This window comes from Pongo abelii, chromosome 19 (genome assembly GCF_028885655.2).
Source record: "Pongo abelii isolate AG06213 chromosome 19, NHGRI_mPonAbe1-v2.0_pri, whole genome shotgun sequence".
Lineage (NCBI taxonomy): Eukaryota > Metazoa > Chordata > Mammalia > Primates > Hominidae > Pongo > Pongo abelii.
In genome coordinates this window covers 10,741,101-10,764,655 of record NC_072004.2, presented here as the reverse complement: position 1 = coordinate 10,764,655, position 23,555 = coordinate 10,741,101, and the positions used below count along the sequence as shown (strand labels likewise).

Genomic DNA, 23,555 nt, shown 5'->3' with positions numbered 1-23,555 from the left:
GTCCCAGCGACGAGCAGCCCAATTAACAGTGATGTCAGACTGTTTGGGTCCAGGTCATTCCTGAGCCACGAGACAGTCAAGCAATATCCTGCCCCACTGGCTGCCGTGCTCATAAAGGTAGACCCACGTGTACTTCCCTGTGGCTCCAAGACGCACCAGCTCGCTCATTTGCTCACACCCAGCAGGCAGAGAAGGCAGCAGCAGGCAGGACCGCCACCCTCCCATGCAAATCACCCCTGGGAGTGCAGCTGGGCTCCTCCCGCTCCTCCTGGGCAATGTTCCTGGGGAGTCTGTGGGGAAGATGCCATCCAGGGCGCTGTGCACTCTTCCTCATCCTCGCCCTCCTGCTGGACGCAGTCGGCCTGGTCCTTTTGCTGCTGGGGATCTTGGCCCCCCTGAATTACTGGGACTTCTTCGTCTACACAGGTGCCCTGATCCTGGCTTTCAGCCTACTGCTCTGGATCATCTGGTATTCCCTCAACATCGAGGTGTCTCCTGAAAAACTGGACATGTAGTTTCACCATGGGAAGAGGAGAAGAGACGCAGGTGCTGTATGCAGACATGTCTGTGAACCTGGGGCCCTTGGGCAGCAACGCGTTGCAGCTTCCACCTAGCAAGCCACACCGGGACCAGGTGAGTGCGCACAAGAACTACCTGGCAGGGTGGCCGGAGAGGCTTAGACAAGCAGGGGCAAGACCAGGCCTCCTGAGGCCGTATGAGCAAATAGCCGGACACTGCACCTTGACTGGGGATCTTGTGGCCTCAGGTCCTGCTGGGGTGGCCAGCCAAGAGGACGTGGGGCAGGTGTTTTCTCCTCTGGGCCCTTTTCCCTGCAGAGGCTGGAAAGAGAGTCTCAACAGCCCCTTCCACCCCTGATACGCCACGAACAATCCTGGCTTCCAGGCACAATGGGAAGTTATCCCTTTAGCTTGGAACCTGGGGAGAAAAAGACCCCATCTGGGTTCTCTGTCGGGAAGAATCTCTGCTGGGGAGAAAAGTCTTTAGCACGGGAGAGGACGGAAAGTTCCCCAATGACTCTTGTGCCCTTGCACGCATGAAGGGGTGTGAACTGGGCTACAGTAAAAGCAAACAGAGCAGAACCACCCAGAACGGTCCCTCTCATTCACTTCCTCCCTGCACCTGCCCAGATGGGATACATGAAGGGGGGTAGGGACTACTCGCCTCCGTGCCCACTCAGTGCACACACCTCCTCTCTCTGCAGTGTTCCCACCCCACCCTCACTCACACTCACACGCAACCAACACATGTGCCCAGCCAGTCTCCAAGACCCAGAAGTCAAGAGAGTTTGGCTTCATGGATTTCATCCGCTGAGTTGCACGTCACAGCTCAGTCTATTGCGTGCAACCAAAGAAGCAGAGAGTTGTAAGATTTTTTCACATCAATACAGAGTCCCAGAGATAGAGTGGTCTGGTCCTTACAACCCTGAATTAGAGATGGACAGCTGTCTCCAGGGGACTGAAGTCAGAGCCATGGTCCATTGGGCAGCCATACCCTCCTCCCCAGGTGGGCCCAACCTGCACGCAGGTGTATCCAGGCACTCCAGTTTCTTACTCCCTTACAAGAAGTAAGAGCAAAGGTCATTGCTGAGTTGAAAGAAGGAAATAATAATTGTGTCTTTTGTGGGGGATTACACCTGACTCTCAGAACTCAGAGAAAAGAGAGGCAAATTGAAGAGGTCTCAGTAGAGTAAGGTAAGCCCATACCTAGGAAATGATGTAGAAAGAGATGAGAAGTCAGTCCCACTCTGATCTTCAACACTTGTTAGCTGGGTGATGTTGGCCAGGTTGCACACTCTGAGTCTCAGGATTCTCATCTGTAAGATGAAGAGAATATTTCTGGCCCTTATTGCTGCAAGGATCGAAAAGAGATAAGGCAGGGAAAGGCTGTACAATTGATGTGGTTCTTACACCAGATGTCACGCATACAAAACACATAATCTGGGATGAGTTAACTGACCCAAAGTCCAAATGTGAAGTACCTTGGTGTCTCTCAAATTGGTAGTGATGGGGGTCAACTCACACTTTGCATCAGGAAACTTCAGAGCAAAAAGGGTCCCTGGTTTGTGTGCTGGTAAGTTGGAATGTGTCAGGCACCGTGCAAGACACTGGGGATAAGAAATGAGACACATGGACCAGGCACAGTGACTCGCACCTGTAATCCTAGCATTTTGGGAGGCCGAGGCGGGCAGATCACTTGAGGTCAGGAGTTCAAGATCAGCCTGGGCAACATGGTGAAACCCCACCTCCACCAAAAATACAAAAAATTAGCCATGCATGGTGATGTGCACCTGTAATCCCAGCTATTCAGGAGGTTGAAGCAGAAGGATTGCTGGAGCCCAGGAGACACAGGCTGCAGTGGGCAGAGATTGCGCCACTGCATTCCAACCTGGGCAGCAGAGTGAGACCTGTCTCAATTTAAAAAAAAAAAAAAAAAGAGACACATGACATGGGGGCTCTACTCTCAGGGAGTTTACCATCAGGTGAGAAAGACAGACACTCACCAAAGATTCACACTTACAGAAGTACAATAACAAAGTCAGGTCTGCTCTAGGAAGGAGAGGAGCATCCTCCCACAAGAATATTCAATACAGAAACTGACCCAGAAGATGGAGTCAGGGAAGGCTTCCTGGAGGAGGTGATGTTAGGCTGAATGCCAAAGGAAGAGTGGGAGGTGAATGGAAAGTCTTTCAGGGAGAGGCAATGGCTTGGGCAAAGGTCCTGGGATAACAGGAAATAAAAGACAACAGGGAGATTGAAGGGCAGAGAGCAAATGTCGGTGAGGGTTAGGGCTCTGTGGTAGACAGAGGCCAGATCTGGCAGGGCCTTGAGGGCCCTCTGAAGGATTTTGGTCATTACTTGAAGAACGATAAGAATCCACTGAGGGCCGGGCGCGGTGGCTCACACCTGTAATCCCAGCACTTTGGGAGGCCGAGGTGGGCGGATCACGAGGTCAGGAGATCGAGACCACAGTGAAACCCCGTCTCTACTAAAAATACAAAAAATTAGCCGGGCACAGTGGCAGGCGCCTGTAGTCCCAGCTACTTGGGAGGCTGAGGCAGGAGAATGGCGTGAACCTGGGAGGCAGAGCTTGCAGCGAGCCGAGATCACGCCACTGCACTCCAGCCTGGGCAACAGAGCGAGACTCCATCTCAAAAAAAAAAAAAAAGAAAAAAGGAATCCATTGAAGAGATATAAGCAGAGGTAGGGGCCTAACGTAATTGGACCTGTGTTTCCAAGAGACCACCCCGGCCACAGTATAGATTATTATGGTTATGATTATTACCAGCTGAAACCCATTTAGGGAGCCAAGACAAGTACCCAAACAACACAGAGTCCCCAGAGTGAGGATCCGTGCCCTGAACAGCCTTCCCTCGTTGAACAGAAGTTCAATAGCCCGGCGTTGAAGAGCATGGGCCATACCTAGACTCTCTGGCTTGAATCCAGTTTTATTCCTTTCTAGCAACGTGACTTGGGGCAAGTTACTTCACCTCTCTGTGCCCCATTACTCCAAATATGTAAAATGGAGACGGTGCTAATAATAGCCACTACATCATAAGGATGTTGCCCAGATTAGATGGATTAATATTTGTTCAGCACTACGCAAGTGATGACTAAATAAAGCGTCAGTCACGATGCAGGTAGCCAGCATATTACAGAGGGTGAGGTCCTGACACATTATGATCAGTTCTAATGGCAATGTACAACATTAGGATTTTTCGGTAGATATGAGACTGAATGCTGCTCCAGAATGCTAGAGTTTTGTCCTGGTTCAAAGAAACTTTGGAAGTTTTAATATGTTCTTTATTGTATTCCTTACTGAACCTCCATCCCCTGACACATTTCAGGGATGGCCCAGAGTGACAGATTCGTGTGTGCTGAGACCTGCTTTTCAGGACGTTGCTCACTTATGGGGCTGCCCAACCCTCCTCCACCCCATGGCCTTGGGCGGGTCATTTTACTTCCCTTTAGAGTTAAACATGTGGTTTCCGGCTGGGCACGGTGGCTCACGCCTGTAATCCCAGCACTTTGGGAGGCCGAGGCGGGCGGATCACGAGGTCAGGAGACTGAAACCATCCTGGCTAACATGGTGAAACCCCATCTCTACTAAAAATACACAAAAATTAGCCGGGTGTCGTGGTGGGCACCTGTAGTCCCAGCTATTCAGGAAGCTGAGTCAGGAGAATGGCGTGGACCCAGGAGGCGGAGCTTGCAGTGAGCCGAGATCGTGCCACTACACTCCAGCCTGGGTGACAGAGCGAGACTCCATCTCAAAAAAAAAAAAAAAGAAAAAAAAAAAAAAAGATGTGGTTTCCAAGGGAGGTTTCAAACTGTGTTCTGCCAATGTCCCTGGAAGGGAATTGGGCCTGGGGTGAGGGGAAGAGTGAGGGGACAGGAGTCCAGCAGCCCTACCCACCCCATAACACATATTTCACCCAGAACAGTGGAGCTCTCAGCAGCTTTGCACATTAAACTGGCATGTAAAACTTCACATGAACACAAGCTTCTGATGCCAAAAAAATATTTGAAAAGCAGCTCGTCTCACTTCCCCTACAGCCTACGACCTTTGGCCTATATGTCAATGCCAGACACATTCACGATTTACGGGCGGATTGTAACTGGCTTTGCCAGCTCTCTCATTCTCAGAGCAGGGTAAAAGGAAAGAATGTGGGCTCCCTGCATTCAGAGCTGATGCTAACATTCCTAGCTCAGGCTTCAGAGGCTCTGTAAGATGAGGTTGAGGCCGGGCACGAAGGCTCATGCCTGTCATCCCAGCACTTTTGAAGGCCAAAGCCAGAGGATCACTTGAGGCCAGAAGTTGGAGACCAGCCTGGCCAACATAGTGAAACCCCGTCTCTACTAAAAATACAAAAAATAGCCAGGCATTGTGGCTTGTGCCTGTAACCCCAGCTACTTGGGAGGCTGAGGCAGGAGAATAGCTTGAACCCAAGAGGCGGACATTGCAGTGGGCCAAGATCATGCCACTGCACTCCAGCCTGGGCAGCAAAGCAAGACTCCATCCCCCAAAAAATAAAAAAAAAAAATGAGTTTAATAGGACCTGCCCTGACCCTGCCCCAGAGATGAGGAGGTCCCATGCCGGGTCAGGACAGGGCAGGGGCCTGGCTGCCCCGCAAGCCCTCCACCCACAGCCTGTGTGGTTCTCTAGAGACAGAGGGCAGGGTGGCTGCTAAACCTCAAAGGCACCCCCAGGAAGTTTCAGGGTGAGTGGCTGATTTTTATAGATCAACTGTGCTCCAAGAGAGACAGGCTGCCATTTGATTTTATCACCTGGTAGCTGTATTTTCAGATTTTTTTTTTTTACTCCATTTTCCACTGCTTAGTTATTTCCTGCAGATAAGGATAAGTCCCCAGGCAAAGTCAGAAGAAGACTCTTGTCCTTTTTTAACAGGGTGTCCAAGACTACACACCCAAACAATACACACACACCAACACCTCGCACACGTACACACACATCCCTCTTCTACTGCACATGTGTTCATGCACACACAAACACACCCCCCACACACTCACATCTACCACACACACACACCCAGAAACACACACTCACAGAAACAAACACACCCACTCTCACACCAACCAAAGCCAAAAGGCTCACAGCCTTGAGCCTTGGAAAATGAAACTTGTTCCTCCACTTCAACTTTTTCCAACAGGCAGCCTCTCCCCTCTGCCCACAGAGGAGGCCAGCGGAGCTGCCAAGTCAGCTCAAAGGTGAGCCTGGTAAAAAGCCCTCCGCTCCTGCTCGACGAGTCTGTGCCCCATGCAGACATGGTGCCAGGGCTGTGTGGAGGAGCAAACATTTCTCTAATCTCTCCAAGGATTTTTAATCTAAGGGGAGAGATAAAGCACGTGCACGATACTTCACAAAGTTTCCAAGGGAAAATGCATTGCGGGAGATAAGCACAGTCTTGCCAGGGCTCTGAAAGCTGAGAGGAGGCACAGAACCTCCTGGTTGGGGGAAGCGTGCCGTGTGTGGTTCTGACTGAGCTGCTAAGGAACAGGTAAGAATGTGACAAGCAGAGATGGCACAGGGACAGCAGCGGTAGGTGGTGGGTAGGGGGGCAGTCCAGGCAAAAGGAAGGACTGCAGAAACGAAAGAATTAGGGTGTCTAGGAAAAGCTGAGCAGGCACATTTGCCTGGGGGCTGGGGTCTTCTGTGCTGGCTGTGCAGGACTTTGAACACCAGGTGAGGATTCTGACACTAGGCGAGGAGGGAGGAGCCTTCAATGGTGTTAGATACTAGGGAGCAGCATGATCAAGCTTTGCCTGTAGAAGAGTAACTAAGCGTCCTGTGCAGAATGGATGAGAGAGAAGCAGCAGAGAGACGGCAAGGCCATTCAGCAAGCTCAGGTGGCAGGTAATAAAAGGGCTCAAGCTGAAATGATGGCCACGGAGGGGAGGGGAGAAGAGCAAAGACTGCCTGAGTGGAGAACAGCCTGTCCTGTTCTACAACAGGTCGGGGGTGGCGTTGTCAAAGACTTCAGAAAGCGCCCCTGGGGCATGGAATGAGGGAGGTCAGAAGCAGGCATGAGTTTGTTTAAAATGATTCATTTTCTTTTGAACATGCAGAGTTTGATATGCAAATCGTATATGAGCAGAACTACCTAATTGGCATTGAATGTGCAGATTTTAAACTCAGAAGAAAGATCAGATGTGGAGGGAGAGGTTAGGGGTTAGAGACATGTGGATGAGATTACAGAGGGTGAGGATGTAGAGAGAAAAGGGATTGGGAGAGTGAGAAAGGAAGGAAGGAAGGAAGGGAGGGAGGGAGGGAAGGAGGGAAGGAAGGGAAGCAGGGGAGGAAGAAAGGAGAAAATAACACTAAGATTCACTGAACCAGGCCCTAGGGTTGCACATTATCCCATTTCACCCTATCAACAAGGCCATGAGGAAAGTATTATTATCATCATCATCATTATTATTCCCCTCTCTTACAGATAAGGATAATAAAGTGTATGGAGGTTAAGTAACTTGCCCTACATAATGGAACTAGGCAGTGATCGAGCCAGATGATTGTAAAACCAGGTATATCTGACCCTATGGTTTATGCTCTTTCCATAAGACCAGGGGTAGGCAACTACAACCTATGGGCCAAATCTGGCCCACCTCCTGTTCTTGTAGATAGTGTTTTATTGGAGAACAGCCTGGCTCATTCACTCTCATATTATCTATGGCTGTTTCATGCTATAGTGGCAGGGTCGAGCAATGGTAACAGAGACCATGTGGCCTGCAGAGCCGATGACATTTACTACCTGGCCCTTTACAGAAAACATTTGCCAGCCCCTGGCCTAGTCACGTATGTTTCCTATAGGAGCCAGGTCAGAACATTGAGCCATGCCTGCATGTGGGGAACGGGAAAAGGAAAGCAGATGGAAGAGCCCAAATGGAAGTTCCCAGTAATAGTAAGGAAGAGACGTTATGCCAATGGCAAAGAGGACAAAGAAGGACAGTTATCAAGAGTGAGGGGAACTGACCGTCAAGTGCTTCAAAGCCAACAAAAAAAGGCTGAAGGAAAGGCAGTTAGGCAGATCCAGCAATGTGCCTTTCTCAGTAAATGGTGGAGACAGAAATCAGATGATGCTACTCATCGGGTGGCTGAAGATGGGTGAGGAGTGAGTGCAGATTCATCTTCAAAGTATTTGGTGATGAGATTAAGAGGGTAGGGCAGTCACCTGCTGGCATAACCCTGCTAAGGTGGGAATTTTTAGAGAAGGGATATAGAACATTGAGCAAGACAGTAAGTGGAGGAGAGAAAGTCAGCAGAGAGGAAAAGAAGATGCTGAAGTGATAGACGAAGATGAACCGTGATCACATCCAAGGTGGAGGTTGAGGCAGAATCCAGAGAGCAGAGAGAGGTAGGCATCAGCTTTGCCTGCAAGGAAGGGTAAGGAGAGGGAACTCAGATTTGATGAGAATCTTGATATTTATTAAGCCAATCACTTATTTTCATGATCTCATTCAGTGCTTACAACTCTGTGAGTGAGGGATTCAAATTTCCATTTTCCAGGCAAAGGAAGCTGAGTCTCATGTGGTTTCAGGGCTAGCCCAAGGTAACAGTGCCATGGAGAGGCTGCTCTAGGATTCAAACCTACATCTGGCAACTTCAAAGACTATGCTGGTTTCACCACACACAGGCTTGAAATTGATGGATTTGGGTTGGGGGCTGATCCATTTTATCTTCCTTTGTTCAATACAGGTCCCATCTGATGGAGGAGAATCAATTTAAGGAGATGCCCTCCCTTTACAGCACACCCTTTAACAGCATCCAGGAGGAATGAGAGGCTGCAGTGCTGAGGCTTTCAAAGTACTCACAAGGATGCCCGAGAATGGCTGCGATGCCAGGCTTCTGGCAGGTTCCAGGCTCCATCACAAGCCCAGCATCCCTGCACCAGATCTGACATCACTGCTGCTGTGCCAGCTGTTTATGAACGGCCTGAGTAGCTAGCAGGTTTTTATGGCAGGAGCCCTGCCGGGGGCTTAGACACCAAAAGAGAAGTCTCATCCTCTGCAGTTCTTCTTGTGAATGTCCTTTTAGAAAAACAATTAGAACCAAGCACAAGCCCCAAAGTCCAAATGGGATCTCCTGCGAGCACATATCAAGCAGGATTGTTGCTATTTCTCCTCACGGGCTCTTTGGACAGACTGTGTGAGCTCCTGGAGGGTTCCACTACATCTACCCTTTGATACTGACTAGTTGGCTCATGGTGACATATTCCAATGTGTTGATTGCAAACATGAACGTACAGCCAGTGCTGTCTGCGGGAAGACTCTCTCCTCCTCAGTGGGGCCATACTGTGCAGTATTAATGCAGCCCCACTTGTTTGCACAGCCTGGCCATGCAGTGGCTCATATTGAGCTTTTAGCCAACTGAAACCCCCTGTGTGTTTTTCTGACAAGCCAGCTAGGCCTCTGCTATGCTGTCCTTGTGTCTTTCATTTGATGACCTTAAGGGCAGGACTGTTTTTATCTTAAGTTACAGTTGGTCAAGTCCAGCCCAAGGACAGCAACTCTGAGGGTCAAGCCTCATAGGCTAACCAGAGAGATGTGCCCTGCTTTGTCACCCACCAGAGCCCGACCTGCCCCACTAATTTATATTTCCCCTGGTCTCATTTTGTACTTTTTATTTACATTTCGCCCTGAAAGTGTATGTGTCTCCTATAAGCTGCCTCCGATCTTTCATGGTACGAGGAGGTTACCTAAATAAAGGAGATTTGGCCTTTGTTTTTATGCAACAGGACACATTTGCAAGTCTTCGTGATCTCATAACAGTTCTCCCAGTTTTAGGATATCCTTTTCCCATTTGTTTAACCTGCCTTGGTGCAAATCCTGTAATTCTGCACTCAGTACAGTGCCTCCAGGGAAGGGACACATAGAACACAGTGTGATAAAGACAGAGCAAGGATGGGCGTGGTGGCTCACGCTTGTAATCCCAGCACTTCGGGAGGCCAAGGCGGGTGGATCACGAGGTCAAGAGATGCAGATGGTCCTGACCAACATGATGAAACCCTGTCTCTACTAAAACTACAAAAATTAGCTGGGGGTGGTGGCGCACACCTGTAGTCCCAGCTACTTGGGAGGCTGAGGCAGGAGAATCACTTGAACCCGGGAGGCAGAGGTTGCAGTGAGCCGAGATCGTGCTACTGCACTCCAGCCTGGTGACAGAGCGAGACTCTGTCTCAAAAAAAAGAGACAGAGCACAGGTTATCCTGACACCATGAAGTCTTCTGGCATCTCTGTGCTCTGCCACCAGCCTACTGTCTCTGAATTGGGCTGGACTCAGAAATCTGAAGAGCTATCAAAAAAGAACATTTGGAATTAAGAAGAAAGATTTCTTTCCTATTCAGAATCTCCCCCAACCACCTTCACTTGTAATCCTTTCCATCTTCCCAGTTGGAAGTTTCTTTCTATGTCTGAGCTGACTATACACTGTGAGGGGCCAGAGCCTCTTACTTGGGGTTCTAAAGTTCAGGGAAGGAAAAGTCGCATGTAATCAAAATCACTCTGAAAAATTCCTTGGGAAGACATTGTGTTGGAGGCCACATGACTTCTCTTAATGAGACCAGCATAGTTGTTTGTTTTGTTTTAATTCTAGAAGTGGAACCATTTTCTGTTTTCTTTGGCTGGGTACCAAATGCAGTCATTGGCTCTTAGTAGAAGCCACATTGTTCAAAATATGCAAATCTTGAAAAACTAGGATCACACTTAGGCCAGAGCACATGTTCACGTCTAAGAGAGACTGAAGGAGCTCAGAGTGGCTGGACAGCAGATTCCGACCTCACATGTCACACTCACTCTAGGGAGTCTCCCGCACTATTTACATCGTCGTCTCTCACACTTGGGCTGTTAGTCTGCAAGTTAAATGCACATATGGTGGTTCTCCATATAGAGCATTTGTTCGACCCAATTAGAGGCCATGCTGCTTGGCAGAATGACTATAGAATAAATCTGTGATAATAGGAGTAAGGGGTGAATTAAATGCAGTCCCCGCTGATTACTTACTAGTCTTTAGATTAGCCTGCAGGAAGAAAAGGGAGGCCCACAGAGGAGGATTTCCTGGAATTTATCATTGACCACCCAGCAACCACATTTAAGAACTGAAACTGAGAGGGCCACCTAGACAGTGCATGCGGAAATTGCAGGGCAATCCCTCCAGGGCAAGGCTTGCTCTGTACCTGAGCATCTACAAGGACACCACTCAGAGAGACTCCTTACAGTACAGAATTGGAGGACATGAGCCCTGAAGCCATCTTTTTTTTTTTTTTTTTTTTTTTTGAGAAAGAGTTTCTTTCTTTCACCCAGGCTGAAGTCGAGTGGCGCGATCCTGGCTCACTGCAACCTCCGCCTTCTGGTTTCAAACGATTCTTCTGCCTCAGTCTCCCAAGTAGCTGGGATTACAGGTGCCCACCACCATGCCTGGCTAATTCTTTTATTTTTAGTAGAGACAGGGTTTCACCACATTGGCCAGACTGGTCTCGAACTCCTGACCTCGAGATCCGCCCGCCTCAGCCTCCCAAAGTGCTGGGATTACATCTTAAAAACCACGGAGCCACGCTTATCCAACTGTACGCAAATCGCTTGGGGATCTTGTTAAATGCACATTCACTGTGGCTCATGTTGTAATCCCAGCACTTTAAGAGGCCAATGTTGGTGGATCACTTGAGTCCAAGAGTTTGAGACCAGCATGGGCAACATGATGAAATCCAGTCTCTACAAAAAATACACGAATTAACTGGGCATGGTGGCACATGCCTGTAATCCCAGCTACTTGGGAAGCTGAGGCGGAAGGATCACCGGAACCTGGGGTAGTTGAGGCTGCAGTGAACCGTGATTGCGCCACTGCACTCCACCTGGGTGACAGAGTGAGATCCTGACTCAAAAAATAAAATAAAAAAATACAGAGAGAGATTCAGATTCAGTAGGTCTGGGGAGGGGCCTGAGACTCCGCATTTCTAACAAGCTCCCAGGCCGTGCTGCTGCTACTGGTTCCTGAGACACTTTGAAGAGAGAGGCTGTCAAGCAACCCCATCATTTCAGGGATGGGGAAACTGAAACCGCAGGTAAAGCGGCTTCACCAAGTTCAAGCAACTGAAAAGTGACAGATCCAGGTCTGGAGCCCAGGTCTCCAGGCTGCCAATAAAGGCCTCTTTCCTCTCCATAAATGGCTGACTGGCTTCTCCCAAGCCCTGCTGAGCCTCAGGCAGAACAAGCAAGGAAGCAGGTCAACAGCTGTGGAAGTGAGGCACGCTCATACTGCAGAGGAGTCATGCACCTTTCCCCCTCGGGCCTCACCCTGGCTGTGCCGCGTGCCCAGGAATGAGCAGGCCTCCACGCTGCTCTGTGTCACTTCAGATGCCACGGCGCTGAGCCCATGGGTGCCCCTCACACAGGGCAGGGAGGGAGGAGGAAATAGGAGGGGCCACAATGCCACCAGGCAGCTCCACATTGAGCCGGACTACATCTGATCTGGACTTGTCCTCCCAGAAAGCTCTCCACCAAAGGGCTGGGCATGGTGAGCCTCCTACTGTTCCCCAGGCCCACCTCATGGCCCCTTCTCCTTTTCATTCCCTCTGGAGGCAATTGGGCCTCTTCAGTGACCTGAACTCTGTCCACCCTGCCACTTACAGGCTGAGTGACTATAGGTAGCCCTCTCCTGTTAGGAGGTAATAATAATGACATCACAATCACAAGTGATCCAGCGCCAGTCTTCAGGACTTCTGCAGCCTCCTGAATTGGCAAATACCTTAGAAGTTATCATGCCTCATGTCTGTAATCCCAGCACTTTGGGAGGCCGAGGCAGGTGGATCACCTGAGGTCGGGAGTTCGAGACCAGCCTGACCAATGTGGAGAAGCCCCTTCTCTACTAAAAATACAAAATTAGCCCGGTATAGTGGTGCATGCCTGTAATCCCAGCTACTCAGGAGGTTGAGGCAGGAGAATCGCTTGAACCCGGGAGGCAGAGGTTGCGGTGAGCCAAGATCGCGCCGTTGTACTCCAACAGCAAAACTCCGTCTCAAAAAAAAAAAAAATCAAAATGTAGAGCTGTAAATCTTAGGCCATCACCTCCTGATTCTAGGGCTATAAACCTGTTGTTTTCAAAGGTATTTAAAGGAAGGTTTGCCATAACGATCAAGTCCACATTTCTCACAACCTCATCCCCATGGTTTATTGCAGAGATGACCAACAGGACCCACAAAACCAGGGGAAGGTGGTCATACTAGGTGGAAGGGCAGCCCACCCCCCAATCAGTAGCCTCGAAGCCCCTCAGATTGAACTCATCTCTCAGTGAAATTACAGTACGATTGAGGAAGGGGAGCTTATCCTGGCTGGATCACAAGCTGACCAGCACCGTTGAGGCAGGCTCAGAAATGTATTTGCATAAAGGATCGAAGAGCCTCCTGGGTAAAAACAAACCCTAAGGGTACAGGGAGTCAGGCAAACAGGCTTGGCCTAGTAGCAGAAACTTCACACGGGTATGTTCAGCTTCCTTTACCTTCCAACTGTGTTTGTTCTCAGAGAAAAAGGGCTGCAAGAAGGAAGAGACTGAATTGCAGAGAAAACATACTCTCTATGATACTGGGATATACATCTCAGCACTTGAAGGCATCCAGCATACACTTGTGTTTGTTCCTGGTAGACAGAGTAATAATCTGGTGGAAAAATAAAACAATAGATGCCAACTGATAGTTGACTGAAATTGTTTAAGAGCTGAATCAGTTCTTCCAAGACTCCCAGAAGTTTCTTGGCAGGGCAGGCACACAAGGGGAATAGGTGCTAGCCGGGAAAACAAGGATAACAAAAAAGCCATTTCTTGTCAGGGGTATTGGGAAGAAAGGCTCAGAATACCAGAAGCTGAATATGAATCTGGGAATACCACAGTTTGCTGTGTGAGCCAGTGCTATGCACAGATCCACGGACAAAACAAAGGGAATGGCCAGAAGTGGGTGCCTCTGACTTTACAGTAGCCACATGGTTGCAGGCTTATAGCGTTCCTTTATTCAACAGATGGTCACCTTGGGCCTCATTCCAGCCTGGGTCCCAAAGACTGCCTCAACTGGAACGTGGAAGGTTCCTTAGCATTTGACATTGATAACTTTTAGAAAAGGAAGGGAGAAGTAAGGTACAGATTCCCACTGGAGCCACCCTGCCATCGGACATCTCTGCCATACCCCATACTGCACTGGTCTGTGTGTACCCAAACCCCCCAAGTCAGCATGCAAATAATTTGAATGCCATTTCTACACACTATTTTATAAGTTAACACCTTAAATGCCGAATTTGGCCCACCTCTGCTTTCCAAGTTTCGGCACCCAGTTTACTATTATCTCTTTCTTTTCTTTCCTTTCTTGTTTCTCTTTCTTCAAACTGGCTGCGTCTGCACCAGCCCCAGCCCTCGAGAACAGCTCTTACCTATTTCACCCATTTCACTTCCAGCCAAAGCCACAGGCTTATCCCACAGTGAAAAGGACAGAGGCCCTCCATCAAAACTTTTTTCTGTGTTGGGCATACACCCAACTCACACAGACTCAGCTTGGATGTCCTCTCACCCCTTGACCCCATCTTTCTGACTAATCCCCTCCACTCCCCATCAATCTGGGGCTCTGTGGCCCTCCCTTCCCAAGTTCACATCTACCTCCCTGGCTGCAGCTATTCAGAATCTGAACTCTGACCGCTGCCCAGAACCTCTCACTCTGAAGAAGAGTCCAGGGCTACAACACCCAATGCCAGGCCTCTAGCTCCCTGGGAACAATAGAGCAGTGATTCTCAAAGTGCAGTCCCTGGACCAGCAGCCTCAGCCTCCCCTAGGAGCTTGTTAGAAATGTAAAGACTTCAGCACTCCGTAGAGTGACAAACTCATCCCAGTTTCCCCAGGACTTTCTTGGTTTCAGTATTGACAATCCCACATCCTGAGAACCCTGATCAGTCCTGGGCAAACCAGGCTGGCTGGTCATCCTAACTTTATCCTAGACCTGCTAACGGAGCAGCTACAGGGGTGGAGGTCAGCAATGGGTATTCAACAAGCCCTCCAGGGGATTCTGATGCCCACTCAAGTCTTAGAACTTCACCTTAAAGGGTTTTTGATACTGAACTTGTGCCTGCCTGAGAGCTGCCCTCTGGGTGAACCCCTCTTGTCCATCTTCTCTCTGGGTACAGGAAAACAAACCATGTCACTTGGAGTCCTCCCAGACTGCACCAGCCCCAAGCAGCTCTGTCAGCTGTGAAGAACCTCAAGTCCTGTCCAGCTCATACCGTCTTAAGTCACCTGCAACAGGTGTCCTCGCCAGCTAGGGGGGTGTGCTCATTTTTCCTCCCATCTCTTTCACATTTCAATTTTCAAGAAAATCAAGTTTCCCTTTGTTTGGGGAAAAAGTCAGGTGGGATGGGGGAGCTTGCTGGGCCTGGTGTACAAAAAAGGAGGGAAGAGGCAGGAGAGGGGTCTGGGTGCGATGGGGGAAGGGTGAAAGGTACTGAGGGAATGGCGTTGATGAAGGGAGGATTAAAAGAAGGCTGGGATGGAGAACAGCGGTGGCAAAACCGTGGAAGACAGAAAGTGAGAAATGGGAAAAGGTTTCTCAAAGTGTGGTTCCAGTGGACCGGCCGCGGCAGCAGCCCCTGGAACCTTGTGAGACATACAGATTCTCAGTCTCACCGCAGACCTACTTAATCACAAACTCTGGGACTGGGTCCCTGTGTGTCTGCAGTTTAAAAAGTCTTCCCAGCCAGGCACAGTGGCTCACGCCTGTAATCCCAGCACTTTGGGAGGCCGAGGCGGGCAGATCACGAAGTCAGGAGATGGAGACCATCCTAGCTAACACGATGAAACCCTATCTGTACTAAAAATACAAAAAATTAGCCAGGCGTGGTGGTGCACGCCTGTAATCCCAGCCACTCAGGAGGCTGAGGTAGGAGAATCGCTTGAACCTGGGAGACAGAGGTTGCAGTGAGCCGCGATCACACCACTGCGCTACAGCCTGGCGACAGAGCGAGACTCCGTCTCACAAAAAAAAAAAAACAAAAAAAAAAAGCTTCCCAGTGATTCTGATGCCAGCTACAGTCTGAGAACCACTGGGCAAAACAACTGTATTTCTTTAAGCAAGCATCCTGCTCCCCTTGAGGCTGGATTTTCTCATTTTCAAATTTCTGCTGGTCACAGTGGCTCAGGAGAGAGATGGGGATTCTCCTGATGTGGCTTTCTCAAATAACACCTCTTGCTGCTGGCCTAAAAACTTCCTGAGTCACACATGGGGACAAATGGCTGTGACACCTGCCTTTCCCTCCATGGTTCTCGCTGTGCCACTGGTTCCGCCAGCCTAGGGCAGCTCTAGACTGGGCTGCCTCTGGTGCTGTGTCATTTCCAAATCTAGTCAATATCAAAACCCTCCTTTATAGTTTATCTCCTCTCTCTCTTGTCTTGACATAGGTTGTCTGCCAAAGAGACTGTAATCATTAAGGAATAATTAATTCATTTCCCCATGATTTATTAATCAAACATATCCATAACCCCATAACTGGGTATACAAAAAGCATAAAACAAGTGTATTATGATTTCCATTAGAGTTTTTGAAACATTTAAAACAATCCATTACAATTTCCATAAACCCCTGGGGATCTGGGAGGAACAAATGAAACCAGACATCCAGATCTCAAAGGCCTGTGTGAACAAAGGTAGCAAAAGACGCAATTAACTAAATGCCTGTTGGTGCTTGTCACTCTCCCCCAACCCTCAGCTACTCAGGACTTTGTACCCTTTCACAAACCCCACCCCTTCCCTTTTCTGGGAATCCCCAAGTGGCTTCTCATGTGGGCTGACAAACACACCCAGTACTAACTCAGTGGGGTCTGTGGGCTGGCTGCTGCTTTGCCTGTCCCCAGCTGCTCAGCCTTTCCCAACCTGGCAGCCCCTACTAGACCCCACCTCCACCTCCTGCTTCATTTTTCACCATTAAATTCACCATACGGCTTCATTTTTCACCATTAAATCCACCAGAAAATGCCAGACTACCTGGCAGTGTGGCAGAGTAGGGAGGCAACACCCGGTGCCCCAGCGGTCCCCTCTGTCACAGCAATCTCAGCGCCGTGCTGCTTGGGCCACAGTATGATATAAGGTGCTAGAAAATTATATTTCCCATGTCCACCGCCAGGGCCCTGCTCACACAGGAATTCATGGCAGAATGGAGCTGGGAGGCAGGTGGAGCGATGGAGACCATATGCTCAGGATCCCTCTCCCCACCCCATGACAAAGGCTTTGCCCCTGCTTCTGGCTGGAGGGGCCTGCCCTCTCCTTGCTTGGGACACTTGTCAATCAACACATCTTAATGACAGAGGAGAGAAGAATCAAGACCTGGGGATGGAGCTGGGAGAGGCCGGCCTCGAACAAGGAATATCTTGAAAGCCTCTTTTTATCATTAAAGTGTGTATGAATGTTACCTTTTACTCCATCATACACTTGTGTTTGTTCACTGTGTTTTAAATGTCCTCAGATCTTTAAGTGTAATGGCATCGTTCTACCTGAGGATTTAACTTTCCTCCGGCACAACGATGTGGACCCCCAGACAGCCACACAGCACAGCTGAGAAGGAATTCTCATGGCTGGCAGCAATTCTCTGTCATAGGCTGGGAGGCTCTTGATTAATAAGTTTAAAATTAGTCAGGGCTCAAGATCAAGATGCACTACTCTATTTTATTTTATTTTATTTTATATTTTATTTATTTATTTATTTTGAGATGGAGTCTCGCTCTGTCGCCCAGGCTGGAGTGCAGTGGCGTGATCTCGGCTCACCACAACCTCTGCCTCCCAGATTCAAGCAATTCTCCTGCCTCAGCCTCACGAGTAGCTGGGATTACAGGCACCCGCCACCATGCCCTTCTAATTTTTGTAATTTTAGTAGAGGCAGGGTTTCATCATGTTGGTCAGGCTGATCTCGAACTCCTGACCTCCAGTGATCCACCTGCTTCGGCCTCCCAAAGTGCTGGGATTACAGGCGTGAGCCACCACACCCAGCCGAGGCACCACTCTTATGCAAGCTTCACGTGAGAAAGCTGAGATGTACAATGACTCCGGGGTGTAAAATGACTCACCCGAGGCCACGGGGCCTGGACTGGAACAAACACTTTCTGACTCCTGACCTACTGCTCTTTCTGCCATTCCGTTCTCTCTCTCTGAGTGAAAGCAAAAGTCTGGTGGTGAAACAAGGACCTCCTCTACCACTAAGCCAAAGCACCTGGTCAGCCTAACAGGGGAATGAGGGTGTGTGCCTGGGCAGCCTCTGTGTACCTCTTCTATGGAATGGGAACACTGATGCCAGAACTATAGACTCCAGAGGATGGCTGTGAGATGTCTGCTGGGTAGTAACACCCATATAAGGCTTTGGAAACATGTAAGTGTGGAACAACGTGGGTTGTGGCTCTTGATTCCCCCGCTGGGAAGGCTCAGGTGAAGCTTTGCTCATTCTAACCTTCTCCATCCTCTTGCCCTGTTTACTGCACTTCAGCAGACACACATGGTGGAGCGTGGGGAGCTCAGGGAAGCCAACTCTGTAACGAGGAGGGCAAACACCTGGCCCATGAACCAGAGCCACCTCCACACATTCCAATGCCAATGTAAGTCATCAACATAGGATCCGTACTTCTGGGCACCAGCATGGTCTCCATCCATGACTGCAGAAGCCACCACCAGGCCATTGAAATTGGCTCCAGAGGCCAGGCGCGGTGGCTCACGCCTGTAATCCCAGCACTGGGAGGCTGAGGCAGGTGGATCACCCGAGGTCAGGAGTTCAAGACCAGCCTGACCAACATGGAGAAACCTCGTCTCTAGTAAAAATACAAAATTAGCCAGGCATGGTGGCCCATGCCTGTAATCCCAGCTACTTGGGAGGCTGAGGCAGGAAAATTGCTTGAACCCAGGAGGTGGAGGTTGCGGTGAGCCGAGATCGTGCCATTGCACTCCAGCCTGGGCAACAAGAGCTAAACTCTGTCTCAACAAAAAAAAAAAAAAGAGAGAGAGAGAAAAGAAATTGGCTCCAGAGATGAAATCATTTATCTTCGCTATTTCTTAGAGTTCAAAAAAGCCAATTCTCCGGTGTCAATTACGCAGGTGAACTTAGACCAGCTGCCATAGCAAGGGAACACCTACAAATCACTCCTCCCACTGTAGCACAAGTGATTCAAACTGGGAAGAGCCCTGATTAGTTTGAAACTTATTAATCAATGTAGTCCTACATTCCAGGCATAAGGCTAGTATTTGTACTGTCCTTCATTCCAAATTCTTCTCGATCTACCTTACATGGGGAAAGTCTTCGTGCTTTATAAGCACAACTTTTGAAATGGGCTTGGTAGACACTGTATTAAAGTAAAAAAAAAAAAAAATACCATTCTCCCCATAAGCCAAAGAGGCTTAAAAAGAACTCAACTCAGAGAAGATCTAGAGATGGAATTAAAGGGTAAAAGCACAAAAGGGTAATTAAAGAGGTGGATTATTTGAAACGGGCAGTTAAATGCTTCAAACCTGAACCAAACAGGCAAGTTGAGTGGCTCAGGGTTGTGTGACTGTAACTTACCTTATCTATAAATAGATCCTACTCTGTATTATAAATAGCTTTACACTTGAAGAGCTTCTGAATGTGCCATACTGGAGCAGATGGGACTGGGGGCCAAACTGAGGGACGTGGCAAAGGAACCAGATCATAAATCCAGAGTCCTACCCTCCCTGCATACATACACATACTTCCAATTTCCTAAATGTTGAAGGCAGAATAAGAGGCATGCGAGAGACATCAGTGAAACTCCAGCAACAGGGGATTTAATTTGGAGTGTAGTGAGGACTTAGCAAAGCATAAAACCCCGTAGTTTGGAGGAAATCTCCACAAAGTTAAATGACAATAGCTGACTTGTCCCTCTTGCAAAGCGTAATGCAGTTTCCCCTTATTAATGCAAACACACACACACACACACACACACACACACACACTCACCTGTGGTTCCTCTCCCCTTGCTGGTAACCCTCCACCTTGATATCAGAGTCAACTGAGGAAAGAGAATGCTTTGTACTAGAAGTCAGACCCGGGTTTCTGTTTCAGCTCTGCAACTTGCTGGCCAAATGACCTTGTCACTATACCTTCCTCGAAGGCTCCAGTTTCATCTGTAAAATGGGCTCTTATAACTATCAAGAGATACAATACATACAATAATAACTAACATCTACTGAGGGCTTACCATGTGCCAACATAATTTATTCCTTATCGTAACCTTACTTGTCACCAGTTGTAATCTCAGACAAATTTCTTAACTTCTCTGGGTTATCTTTTTATGATAGATAGAAGATTACAGTAGTGACAAGTAGAGATGGAACTGGAACCAATCAATCTGACTCCAGGGCACTTTGAAATCTATAAAGAAGACTACAGTTGTAGGCCAAAGATGGAAGGATGTCTGAAGTCAGCACTTCTGAAATTGTGGCCAGAGTACCTCACTGAAATGCAGATTGTTTTCTCCCTCTCCAGACACCATATTGCTGTGTGGTAGCATCTGCATTTTAACAAGCCTCATCAAGCGATTCTTATATAGAACAACTCCAGAACTTCTGAATTACGATTAGACCCTAAAGATTCACTTCTGGCTAAGATGGAATAACAAAGACTGGATTTATGCTCCTGCCTGAAATAACAAAAAATAAATTAACAAACAAGACATATAAAATGATAGTTTACAAAATTGTGGAGGCTGGGCATGGTGGCTCACGCCTGTAACCCCAGCACTTTGGGAGGCTGAGGCAGGCAGATCACCTGAGGTTGGGAGTTCGAGACCAGCCTGACAAACGTGGAGAAACCCTGTCTCTACTAAAAATACAAAATTAGCCTGGTGTGGTGGCGCATCCCTGTAATCCCAGCTACTTGGGAGGCTGAGGCAGGAGAATTGCTTGAACCTAGGAGGTAGAGGTTGCAGTGAGCCGAGATCACGCCATTGCACTCTAGCCTGGGTGACGAGAGTGAAACTCTGTCTCAAAAAAAAAAAAAAAAAAGTGTGGACATCAGGCAATGAAATACAGTGATAAATGAAAGATGGGAAAAAAGAGATTAGCCCAACCGTTGCCCCAGCTTACGGCATTAGAGAGTTTCCAGACCACGGTATAAGGAAGGGGAACATAAATGGAGGCTGGAAGACTCCCCGAGTTAAGAAGGAAGTGATAGCCCAGAGAGAAGAAATCAGCTACGGTCTGAAGGGCAAAATATCAGATAGGAGGAGAGAGCTGCACAGACAGAAATCTGCAGAGAATCCCAAAAGATTATTCAGCAGAGTACTGATTGGCATGTGTGTGTGAGGAAACTATCCAAGGCTGGGAAAAGAACCATGGAAACGACTGGAGGGGAAAGTGGAAGGTGTTCAGCAGGAGTAGGAAGGATGCCTGGTCCAACAAAACACTATAAAATCCCACGTGGTACATGCATTAAGTGAAGTACTCAGTACTTAGTAGTGCAGAATAATTACCCCTAGACTAAATGCTACTCTAGTCTTGCATAACAAGTCTAAAAACAACTCCCCACCCAAAGGATTAAACTATTTCCAAGTAATTTAGTTGTGTCCCAGGACAAAGCTCCAAGATGTTTACAGAAACACAAAAATATCTAGCATCACCAAACAAGTTAAAATTCACAATGTCTGGCAACCAAAAAAAAGATTACCATGCATGCAAAGAAGCAGGAAAATGTGACCCATAATGAGAAGGAAAATCAACCACAAGAACCTGAAGCAAACTATACTAAGGTACATCATAATGAAATTGTTCAAAACAAATAAAGGGAGAAACTTGAAAGCACCAGAGAAAGAGAGAAAGATATGCTACAGAGGAACACAGATAAGAATGGCAATGTATTTCTCATCAAAAACAATGTAAAAAAGAAGACAATGTAGCAATATCTTTAAAGTACTGGGGAAAAAAATGACAACCAAAATTTCTTTACCCAGCAAATATATTTCTCAAAACCAAAGGCAAAATAAAGATTTCTCAGATATTCAAAAATTAGAACAATTCATCACTAGCAGCCCCACACTACAGAAAATAATAAAGGAATTTCCTCTGGCAGAAGTAAAATTACAGATGGAGATACAGATCTACACAAAGTAATGAAGAATAGCCAAAGGGTAACTTCTTGGGTAAATACAGAAGATTTTTCCTTATTATTTAAATCCCTTTAAAAGATAAGTAGATGTTTAAACAAAAATAAGAGTAGTATATTGTGGTACTTATAATATATGCATAAACCCTTCTATATCTATATCTGTATCTATATATACATCCTAAATAAGTGAAAACTAAATAACACACTTTTTTGAATTCACGAGTCAAAGAAGAAATAAATAAGAAATTAGAGAAATTGGAAAGTATTTTGAATTAAATAAAAATGATACACAGTTTATCAAAAGTTGTGGGATGCAGCTAAAGCAATACTTAGAGGGAATTTATAGTTTGAAATGCTTATTTAGAAAATAACTTCTTGAAGCAACAACCTAGAATCCCATCTTTTAAAAAATCAGCACAATTACTGCAAAAGAAACCCAAATGAAACAGAAGAATGGAAATCAGATCAGAGCAAAAACCAATAAAATAGTCGATTAAAAAAATAGAAGAAATCAATGAAACCCAAAGCTGGTTCTTAGATAAGTAAAATTTGTAAACCACTAGCCAAACTGATTAGAAAAAAAAATGAGACACAAATTACCAATATTAAAAATGAGAAAAAAATAAAAATGAGAAAGGTGACATACTGAAGATTCTGCAAATAGTAAAGGATACTAAATGAATATTATGAATAATTTCATGCCAATAAATTAGATGAATTAAATGAAATAAACAAATTATCTGGAAAATACAAACTATAAATGCTTATTCAGGAAGAAATAGATAACTATCGATAGCAACTATCGATAATAGTAACTAACTATTGATAGTTATCTATTGACAATAGTTAACTATTGATAATAGATACCAGAATAGCTCTCTATATATTAAATAAATTGAATTTGCAGTTTAAAGCCTTCTGAAAAAGAAAAGTTCTTTACACTGAAAACTATAAAACATTGCTGAGAGAAGTTAAAGAAATAAATAGATAAATAAATAAATAAATGGAGAGACATATGATATTCATGTGTCAGAAGATTTAATACTTTTGAGATGTATTGCTTTCCAAATTGATATATAGATTCAAACAATTCCATTAAAAATCTCAGCAGGGTTTTTTAAAGAAATTGACAAGTTCATTCTAAAATTCACATGGAAATACAAAAAACTAGTACTACCTGATTTCATGATTCATTATAAAGCTGTATTAAATAGGATCATATGGTATTGGCATTAAGAAAGAAAATTAGATTAATTCAACAGAATAACAGTCCAACAATAGATCCACACATATTTGGAAAACTGATTTTTTACAAAGATGCAAAGGTAATTCAGTCAAAAAAGACAGTCCTTTCAATAATTGATATTGAAATAAGTAGATATCTACATTTTTAAAAACGAACTTTGATTTATACCTAACACCAAATACAAAAATTAACTCAAAAAGAATCAAACACCTAAATGTAAAACCAAAAATATGAAACTTCTAAAAGAATAGCAGAAAATCTTTGTGAACTGGGGTTAGGCAAGAAGTGGTTGAATATGACATCCAAAGCATAATCCACAAGAGAAAAAAAATGATGAATTTGACTTCATCGAAATTAAAATTTCATTTAAAGTGTCTCTGCCAAAGTCTCTGTTAAGAGACTCAGGAGTTTGAGCCCAGCATGGGCAACATGGTAAAAACCCATCTCTACAAAAAAAAAATACACAAATTAGCCAGGCCTGGTCACATGCATCTGTAGTCTCAGCTGCTTGGGTGGATGAGGTGGGAGAAGGATCACTTGAGCCCAGGAGGTCTAGGCTTCAGTAGATTATAATCACGCCACTGCACTTGAGCTTGGGTGGCAAAGCAAGACCCTGTCTCAAAAAAAACAACAAAAAAAGAATGGAAGAGGAGATATCA

The 23,555-nt window shown here is 46.7% G+C and overlaps 1 protein-coding gene across 1 annotated transcript; it reads left to right on the top strand.

The window, feature by feature from the left end:
• Positions 1 to 275: 275 nt before the first annotated feature.
• Positions 276 to 515, top strand: TMEM238L (transmembrane protein 238 like). Its single transcript, XM_054535459.2, has one exon. It carries the CDS (start codon positions 276 to 278, stop codon positions 513 to 515), a length of 240 nt encoding a protein of 79 aa, XP_054391434.1.
• Positions 516 to 23,555: the final 23,040 nt, after the last annotated feature.